This window comes from Drosophila willistoni, chromosome 3R, assembly GCF_018902025.1.
Source record: "Drosophila willistoni isolate 14030-0811.24 chromosome 3R, UCI_dwil_1.1, whole genome shotgun sequence".
NCBI classification, from domain to species: domain Eukaryota; kingdom Metazoa; phylum Arthropoda; class Insecta; order Diptera; family Drosophilidae; genus Drosophila; species Drosophila willistoni.
Window position 1 is genome coordinate 31,235,613 of NC_061086.1, and position 10,491 is coordinate 31,246,103.

At 36.6% G+C, this 10,491-nt stretch overlaps 1 protein-coding gene across 6 annotated transcripts; it reads right to left on the reverse strand.

Annotated features, from left to right (window-relative positions):
• Nucleotides 1–2,421: 2,421 nt before the first annotated feature.
• LOC6649781 (glutamate receptor ionotropic, kainate 2) lies at nucleotides 2,422–7,860 on the reverse strand. Of its 6 annotated transcripts, XM_023179668.2 has the most exons (13): nucleotides 7,612–7,860; nucleotides 6,509–6,672; nucleotides 5,848–6,454; nucleotides 5,610–5,767; nucleotides 5,326–5,547; nucleotides 5,046–5,252; nucleotides 4,666–4,750; nucleotides 4,279–4,555; nucleotides 3,799–4,223; nucleotides 3,619–3,734; nucleotides 3,389–3,538; nucleotides 3,068–3,214; nucleotides 2,422–2,699 (listed from the first exon to the last, which is right to left on the reverse strand). In XM_023179668.2, the coding sequence occupies exons 1-13, from the start codon at nucleotides 7,817–7,819 to the stop codon at nucleotides 2,496–2,498; spliced, it is 2,970 nt and encodes a 989-aa protein (XP_023035436.1). In that variant the 5' UTR covers nucleotides 7,820–7,860; the 3' UTR covers nucleotides 2,422–2,495. The 6 variants fall into 6 exon arrangements, 5 of the variants coding, with proteins under 5 accessions (XP_023035436.1, XP_023035438.1, XP_023035437.1 ...); XM_023179670.2 differs by lacking the exon at nucleotides 3,389–3,538; XM_023179669.2 differs by lacking the exon at nucleotides 3,068–3,214.
• Between the last annotated feature and the right edge of the window lie 2,631 nt (nucleotides 7,861–10,491).

The window sequence follows — 10,491 nt, forward strand, 5'->3', positions numbered from 1 at the left end:
GATTTATATCAAAGCAAAGTTATATCATCCCGAACTTCGTTTCAATATTATTACATTAAAGAAATGTTAAAAAAAATTGATTTTTTACTGCTTATAGGGTAAGGTTGTACGGGTCATAGCAAATTTAAAATATGTAATGTAATAGAATTCATAATTAGCTTTATACATTATAATATCCAAAACGAAATGAAACGATGTTCTTAGGAGAACTATTAGCCAGTCTTTTCCTGTGTCCTATCTTCAATTTTCTATGGGTTAAGCTATTGGCCCTTTGTCTATCTGATACAAAGTCTCGATCTGTATGCCACAACTAAAGCATCCAAATGAAGGGTAAATTATATAATTTTATTGAATGCATGATGACTTGAAGCAAAATATTAACAAATGGAAATTAAAAACAAACGAACAAAACTTCCATTTAATGCCAGTAATTGACATTCAAATTGAAGTTACAATAGACAGATTCTAATTATAGCTCTAACACTACTTCCCCCTGACACGCCCACCGAGACATCAAGACACCGCCTACAAATATCGTATGTGTATATATACGAGATACTATAAAACCACAAAACTATCCATTGCAATGTAATTAATTGCAGATTTAATAAAATAAAGTCAATGGTTGATTAATTGTTTATTCTGTTTTTGTCTGTTTAAGTTAACTAATTGACAAGCTTTAAACTCTTTATTCTATGCCAAATGTGATGGAAGCTGGCCAACAAAAGAAAAGTTAAAAAAAAATAATACTGAAAAATAATATGATTGGCAATATCTGCCATCTATATATACAGCATATGTATTAGTTTAGTTAAATGTTGAAAAGCAATGCAAAATAAAATTATGCAAAAATATGTGTGTACCGTGAGAATGAATTTAAAATATCAGTTTAGATAAATTGGCTAGATACACAAAAAAAAAAGAACATACAGCAAAACATACATATGTAAATGTAGTTAAATGTTGCATAAACATAACGGCAAATTGAATTTAAATATGTTTTTTGAAATTGATGCAGAATGTTGAGCATTTTGCAAAGAGTAAATCAGGAATTATCAATATAAACTTTAATCAAAAGAACAAAAAAACAAAAGAAAACTATGCAGAAATTTAAACAAAATACTTAGAAATCAAAATATTTGTACGCCTGTGTTAGGCTCAATGTTTGTGTGTGTGTGTGTGTGTCTGTGTATGTATGTGTATTGTCTATGTGTGACTGTAAGACATATTAATGAAGTCTATGATTAAGATAAGAAATATGCTGAATGCATTTCTTCTTAAACTAGTATACATACCAACATAACATACAAATATACTTAATTATAATGCTAATCATATTTACACCAAATACTGAACAAAACAACAACAACAACATGCATTCATCACACACATACATACATATTATAGATATTATACAAACAAAAGAATCTAACAAACATCATACATACAAAACAGTACAATTTTACCTTTTCAAGATATCTAAGTGGCTATATACATATAATAAACCGAAATTTGAAAAACAAAACAAAATAAGAAAAACGACAACTAACCAGAAATTCAATGTATAACTAAACCAACAAATTAATGTGCAATGACACAGGAGATAACATAAACAAGTCCCTAAATATATTGGTATTCAATGGAAAATTAATTATCGTTTTATTTCATCAAGATCAGATAATCCATACTTAATTTTGTTACAGGTTTGAAAATGAAACTTAAAAGACTTATAGACTCCATATACTATACTTTTTATAGCAACTGGACATTAAGAATATATCGAATACGAATTATTCAGCGATGTATAATAACATAGGAAAATGAAAATAAGCTACACCCAGAGATCAGAATACACTTTTCTAATGAGAATGTGTTACTTTTTCTTTCTAAGCGCCTATGAGAGCATTTCTAATACAAGGTTAAATAACACACGTTTTTTGTCCAATTTCTTTTCAGAAAAGATGTTCAAAATTGTCTACCCAAAATATGAAAACAGTAGAACTACAATAGAGCTCATTTTCAAAAACTGCTTAAAGACTCAACATTTTTCTAGCCTTTTTAAAAATGAAATATTCCAAAGTTTGGACTGTGTGCAGTTTCTGGCTTCATTGCAATAAATACCTACATATGTAGTAAACCTTTATTAATTTTTCCCTAGATGATCCATAAAACTCAAATAAATCAACTAGCAAAATATGCAAATGAAACAAATTTTGCTTCATAAAATAATTTTCTAAAAAAATTTTGGTTTAAAAACTTGCTAAATTTGAACGAATCTTTTAGAAAAATTTGAATTTGACTGTGTAGATGGCGCATGACATTTGAAGCTCGTTTTGAATAAGAAAACTTCTGTAAATCAAGAATATGTAGATATGAAGTAGATAATATTGGTAAGTAACTAAAATGAATCAAAGCTTTTTGATGCAAAAGTTTAGTTCTTTATTCTGGTTGAAACAATTGCTTTAAGAACTTTTGAAATAAAAACCCATTATTTTCTACTTCTTGGTACGTGGGCCATGCTGCTCTGACGAATCCTTGGGCAAGGACTCAATGGATACGGAGGAGTCCTTAGATTTAGAGCCACCATCATCTGAATGGGCATCGTTTTCTGAGTTTTTGGGATATTTAACAGCCTTTGTGTTGCCAGAACACCTGAGTATGAAGCGCAGCTCATCGAGCAACTCGTCCTTAAAGTTCACCTATGAGGAAAATGAAAAACTTGATAAATTTTTCAAACACAGAACAGAATTCCACAGAGAGAGAGTAAGAGTGAAACGGTCATGCGAACAATGGAACTAAAATAACTATGCAAATTACAAGCGATATTTTGTCGGTTTAGATGGAAGTTAATGAATATTACATTTTTGTTGGTCAGTTGCTAACCCAAATGCCATAGTAGGGAGGAGCTGGTGATGAAACATATATGTAAGGATGTTATTTAGTTTATTTTAGATAGAAGACCTTTTGCATGCCCATTTTTAGTCACCGCTGCTGAGGAGAGCTGAGGGGGGCTGCTGCTGTTGATGATGCATATTTTTAGAACGAATCCTTTACGCCTCCACATTACCTTATTCTCCCGTGCACTCCAGTAGGTGCTGAGCACGCAGTTAATCAGCCCATAAACGCTGGCAAAACAGCTGCCCACAAACATGACCAAATAGACGCCGCCCAAATTGGCAAAGCCCAGCGAGGAGGCATCCGAATCAGGCACCTCCTATCGATTTGTATAGTTATGATAGCGAAAATATTTGTGGTTTGCTAAGTGTGCTAAGTGTGAGGCGGATGGTTCCTTGTACTTGTGCAGGTGTGCAAAAAGGGCAGGCCAACTAAGTTTGCGGAATGTAAGGCGATTGGAGGTAGAAGGCGAGATGCTTTTTAGGGGGGATACCTTGTTTTCACTGCTACGATCCTTGACACCAAGCACCATCTCGAGCAACGAGACAAATATGCCAAAGAACGAGCCAACGCCCATGACCAGAAAGACGCCGCCCAAATTGCTGATTTCCAAAGCCAATGCTCCGCCATCGTCATCCGCATCCTGCACACACACACACACACATACCCATCCACACCTATAATTTGAAGAAATGTCGTTGAAACTGCAACAGAATAACTTACCGAACAGGCGCCACCACCACGTTTCTCCTTCCACCATTTGGTCTTCATTTTGGTCAACAAGCCCTGCTCCTGCAACTCCAATATGGCAAGACTGAGAGTATCACGATAAGGAGAATCTAAAAAGAACTCAATGTTGGTTAGATGCAAAGTATGCATATCAAATTGGGAAGGTATATATACTCTTTCGCATAGCTATGCCATAGCCCTTCTCGTCCAGCAATGAACCCACCTGGGTCAAAGTGCAACGACGTTCTGTGATGTACTCAATGGTCGTGGACTCCATGAGAAAGGCATAATTAGTATTCTCCACGGCATCTACACCTTCCTGATTCGTATTGGTCATATATTGAGGATTCTCTTTCATGAACTCATACATCTTCTGATATGTGGGATAGGTTGACTCTCGAAAGAAAGTAAAGGTGCTGCCACCATTTTTGGCACCATATTTCACACCTCCTTTGTTCTCTGACAAATCATCAGCATCATTGATGGGCGTTACCAAGGATTCGACAGTGAGAAAAGCAGCCAAATTGGCTGTGTACGAGGATACCAAAATTAGAGTGAAAAACCACCAGGAAGCAGCCACAGCACGCGTTGAATAGGCTCTACAATACAACGACGAACATGAATTTACTGCAAGGATAAGGAGGACCAACTCACTTGGGTGCCAGTTCGGAGCCTTGTTGGAGCAATGCTCCAATGGAAAACCACATGCAATTGGCAAAACTGAATTGATTCTCCAGTTCGGTGGGCTCCTCAATACACGGATATGGATTGTCCCATTCCGCTGGCGATAGACGTCCCAGCACAAACATGGTAATTGACACACTTGTATAGGCCAATCCCAAAAAGATCCACACCTCTCCCGAAAATGGCGACATGAATGAGAACAATTTGGGGGGCTCTTTCATTGGTTTGCGAAACAAAATTGCAATTCCTGTTCGAAAGCGAATGCAAAAAGGCAAATGTGACATGTTGATTGAAGTGGACAGCCTGTGGGCTGCTTTACGACAGCTTTTCAAAATTCATTAACCAACTTGAACTCACCCAGATTCATAAAGGGTATCGTAAAGTCCACACCACTCTCTCTCTCCGATGTCATTGTTAGATCCGTGATGGCCAGGTCAGCTCGCTAATTAAATATTGATTTGAAAATTACAGTTTGGGTAAATAGATTACAAATGCATATGCAAATGGTTATATAGTTAAATTTGACCATTTGGACAGATATAAAAACCTTTTTAATTATGCATTTTGTTCAACAACACGAAGTAATTTAAATATTTCATGGTCAGCAAAAAACAAAGCGACAGTTGACAAATTTCAATTTGAATGTGCATTGTTCAAATTAATTACTTGCAGAATGATGGAGTGATGGTTACATGGATTGTCAACCCAAAGATCGAAGTACTAATCGTTGGACTTACATTATCGATTATCTCACGCAACATGCCATTCCATTCGCCTGTTTTGGGATCTATGCCTCCGTATTTATTATCCACTTGCAGGCGAAATGTGTAGGTAAAGCCAAGTTTTTTGGATAACTCATCGATGAGCTCGATGCCAAAGCCCTCGAACTGATCATTGCCCTCCAGTTTCTCTGCGGTTTCCTTCAGCATGCCATAGGGTTCACTCTGCAGGTGAATGGAAGAAGGAAAGGCAAACAATTATCCCTGTGTGTGGGTCACTGATTCAACGTATACTCACAATGGCCGTAATGACCACAAAACTTTTGTTCACCAGCGAACGAATATCCGGCTCCAGGGAATGAGCCGGAGGTGGGCGATTCGGCTCAAAGCCGCCTTCACTGCTCCATTGTCCAATCTGCTGCATGCCGGAGACAGTCAGCTCAATGACATCCAACTGAAAGTCTGTGCGCAATCCCTCGTAGTCAAAGCGAATGGGACCCGTGAGGCCATTCAGCGTAAGCTTTGAAATATAACCAAATGGAGTGAGCTGGGTATAGCCTCATGCCATCGTCGCCCACTCACCGATTTCATATAGTTGACGAGTGTGAAACCCTTGTCCCAGGCAGAGTCATCGCCGCAGCTTAGCGGCACGGGGCGAAAGTCCACATGCTTGTAGGTCTCGGCCAGGAGTTGTACACCATCATAGACCAGAGCCATGCTGTTGGTCAAAGGGCACGAGACTAGAAAGAAAACACAGAGACGAAGGATAGAAAAGATTAACAGATATCACTTCAAAGTTTTAGTTTCAATCAATCAATACCATTTTGAAATGGCTCGTCGCTCTCGTAAAGCGCCTTGGCCACTTCTTGCACTAGTTCATCTTCTGGCGAAACTAGACGTAGCGCAGTTATATTAGTCCCAGCATGTTGATAGGGCTCCACATCCATGGTATGCCAGTCCAGATTTCCAACAATGTAACGATAATCGCTGGTCAGCAATCCCACTTGCTGGGCCTGTTTGAAGAACTCTGGCAATGTTTCCATTGATCCGACTACCACAAAAGAGAAGTCCTCAGCATTGCGTATGCGACGCAGGACATTTCGATAGTTTCCGTTCAAATTCAATTCATAACGCCGCACTGTGATAGTTGGACCCGCTGTTCCATACATCTGCAGTAGCTCGCTAACAGTGGCCAGATATTCGCCAGACTCGTAGATAATGGTGAAACTCTCCCAACCCATAGACATCACAATATCCTTCAGTGTCAGGGCCAGCTGTGATGGATGTGGATGCAGATTGATGGTGGGCAGTTGGGCATCGAAATCCCAGCGTGTGTCCAGAAAAGGCAATTCCTTTGCATCGCAAATGCTCATGGCGTGGCGAGCAGCCAAATTGGTAGTGGGTCCAAAAACAGCCACCAAATTTTGCTGGAATAATATTCTCAGATCTTTTTGTTTAATTCAAACAAATCTTAAACTCACCTTGAGCATTTTGCAAAGCTTTTTCGAAGTCTCAAAAGAGTTTCCAGGCTCAATGGCCATGGTAACACCATGAAAATTCATTTCCTCATTGTCTTCATTTGCTTTCGCAATGGCCAAATGAAAGATTTTCTCCATCTCTGGAATCGTACTCTCGTAGATGAGGCCTAAGATTAGTAGAAATCATTTAATTTAATATCTTTTTAAAGTATTTAAAGTTGAAATTCGATAAGCTATATATTTTAACTATATTTTCTTGTATATTTTTTCTTGGGAAACTAATTACGACTTTTTGAAAGTTGTTCGAATATATGTTTTTCATTAAATTTATTGTATTTTTTTCCAAAATTTGGGGTCGTTTTATTACCTGTTTCTGATGCATTATTATTGTTAGCATGTAAGAAAGTTGATTTGTATTCCATATTGTTAGTGCAGTAAGAAAATGATCGAATTGCAGTGTCATATTACCATGAAATTGTTATCGAGTTCGCTGGTATCGATATGTAATCGATATCGGGTAGAAAGCTTAGTTTAGTTTTATTGAACAATAAATCAAATAGGCGGTATCGCCTTAAACAGTCTAACTAGGCAGTTGGTTTCCGAACATTAACACTTAACAACTTTGAAAGTTTATAGCATTAATGTCCAATTAATAACTACATTTTGTACATTGATTAAATTTTAAAAAGACTCACGCTAAATATGATGAAATTAATAAATAAAAATTTAATGAAAGTTTCTTTATTTTCTCACTGTCAAAGCGTTTTTAATTGGTCATTCACTTAAAACAAATTCTACAAACATACATATGTAGATAGATATATTCACACATACATATATGCATTTATATTTTCTGTTTTGCTCAGCTTGTTCTGTTTATTCTTTAGTTATCTCTATGTGAGAAACGACGCACAGAAATTTGCCTCTTTAATGCTTAAAAATAATTGCCACAGAGAGTATGTAAATGTGGGGCACATTCATTGTCTCTTTTTGGATGTGCCACAAATGCAAATACGAGCACCGCTTATGTAACCATAAATGAACGACAAATTATATGATTTTTGGGCATGTTTTTGGCATTTCGATGACTTTATGCAAAAACTCACCCACATTGGTACGCTCCGCTCCAGAGCCAACAATCAAGGTGGCAAGAGGAATCATCAGTGTTAATATCCACAACAAGCCCACACCATGTGGACATCCGGCATTTCCATGTTTCCCAGTTCTCGTGCATTTTCCAGTGCAATAAACTGATGCCATTTGTTTGCTCATATCTTGTGTGGGGGCAGCAGCTGCCATTGCAAAAAGCCCCATAAAATGCAATCAACAAATTTACAGATAGTATTTTGTTGGTTTTTTCCGCTTGCTTTCCATATGCAAATAGCAATTATTTTTATTTAATTTTACGATAGATTTTTATTTGTTCCGTTGAAATAAACACAAAAAAACAGAATACTATCTTTCTATCTATCTGTGCCTGCAACACAAACTGGGCAATAAAAATGAGGCCATGAGTTGATGTTCTTCTTAACTCAGCTGTTGTTGAATTCGCCACATTCGTTTGCATATATTTATAGAAGATGCAATATTTCGAAATGAAATGAAATGCACAATTAAAGGATGAAACATTTCAACATTCTGTTGTAGATTTTTCCTTCACATAAACTTTTCCAAGCAATTTGCGAACAAAACTTTTCAATTTTTGGAAACTTGTTCACCTTGAATACTTTTCCAAGAAAACTCTTTAATTAGCTGAAGTCGAAGAAAAAGCGAGTGCGAAAAAAGTTTTCTTTGCCAATTTTACGCTGTGTTGGAGATACTTAAAATCCAAATGCTTTCTGAATAAATATTTATTCTTTAGTTATAAAATGCTTTCACAATCTTTGCACAAATGCTTACAATTTAAGCACGATTAATTTCAGACAATGAAAATAGTCTATTCTATTCAACATTTTCCTACAATTCATACGAAATGCATATACACCTAGACCTCGCTTTGCGTTGGGGATACGTTCCAAAAAAACACGACGCAAACTGAAACGACGCAAAATGAATTAAGATTTTCTACAGGCAACCATGGAAAGATCAAAGATAGGTTCCCGGGCTATGAAAATACTAATTTCTAGAAAGAAAAATTAAACAAAGTAAACATTTAAAAACAAAAATATTATTGCATTCATTCATTAAAAAAAAAATTGCTTCCATTAAATCAAAAAAACCTGTTCAATTATTTAATCTTTATGAGTTTTTAGTGGCTTCGTTCACCAAAAATTTGTCCAGAGTTTGGTTTGTAAATTTAAATAAATTTCTTGGTAGCAGTTGATGTTTGCAGCTACCGCCTGGGATACCTTAAAACTTCTGTCATTGTCAGGATCGTTTTTTATAAAAATTCTCCATTGCTTCGTCAATCAAGCCCATCGCTTTTGAAATTTGTTTGGAGGATAAACACTGTTCTACGAACATTTCTACTAAACCTTCCCCGAGTTTTGATAGCAAGACGCAATTATAAACACAAGTAGGTAAGCTAGATGTCAATGTTGAAAAACGTAAAACTGACAAAAATTCAAAGGCAATGTTGGTAAAAGTTGATATTGGCGTTGCCACAATGGCTGATTAAGAAAAAAAAAGTTAAACACTCGTACTCAAAACAACGCAACAACGAGAATTTTACGACGCACAGCGAAAATTAGTACTAATAAAGCAGCGACGCAACTTCGAAAAAACGCAAAACGAAACGACGCAAAGCGGGGTCTAGGTGTACTCGTCCACCCTCTTTTTGTTTTGGGCTAAAAATGTATATAAACAGCTTAAAATTGGTCAGCTGATATTTAGCGGCAACATTTTGTGGGGGAAAAACTAGGAAAATCGCAAACAAGAATAACAAATAGAAAAGAAAAAACACCAACTTGTAAATAAAAGCATACGAAAACAAGCCAATGCAATAAAAGAGAAAGCAAAACAAAACAAAAAACAAAACAAAACAAGAGAGAGATTGAAAAAGCTTTATATCGAAATTTATTTGCTTCGTTCATGGGGAACGTGCCAACAACATGCACTGATAGATGAATTGCAAGTGTGTCTGAGAGGGGGTGATGGGGGGTGATAGAAGAGGGGAATATTGTAAACAATTTCACAGCCAAGTTGCCTTTCATTGTTGTTGCTGTGGCGTGCTATTGGCTGTTGCTTTCCGACTGTTGCTGAAGTCTCACCCATGGGCGTTACATGAATGGGAAGCTCTATGAGGAAACCCCAAGAACTTGAATTATTAAACTAACAGCAATTGTCGAATTATTGATTCCAATACAAAATTAGTGAAGGAGAACTTTATAAATTCTTGACTATGTACATTAAATACCTGCTCAGAATCGCATTCAGGTGAAAAGCAATGAAATTTACTTTTAAAATTCTAATATAATGAGCCATTATAAAGCACACAATGTGTTTCATTCTATTTTAAGAAAACTTTATATGTATATAGAAGGCAATTTATTGTTTGATTTTGCTTTCCAAGTTTAAAATCTAATTTAAAATAGAATGTAAGGAATGTAAGCATTCAACTACTAATTCTAGTGACTTAAAAATGTTCGATTGAGATATCCTTTGACCCTGTTACGCCCATGGCCTATGTGAATTATGGGTTTTAAATAATCCATTTAGAACATGCACAGCCATGGAGACATCAGCATCTCGTATATTTAATAATGATGATATTTTATTCCCCTCGTTCTTTTTTGTTTGCGTTCTTTGACAAAAAAACTACTCGCATATATCACATGCAGCACTTGCATACACATGCAGCAAATGCCATTGCATACTTTCGGGCAAGTCCTTCATATACAATGCAGGCAGGCATCACCATAACTCACACGGCAAGAGCATGTAGGGCGGACGAGGGGGTTAAGAGATGAGGGTTGGGTGTGCCAAATGGATGCCAGTAGCAAACTGTTGCTGCCAGCAGTAAATAAAATCAACGTCTACGTCAACGG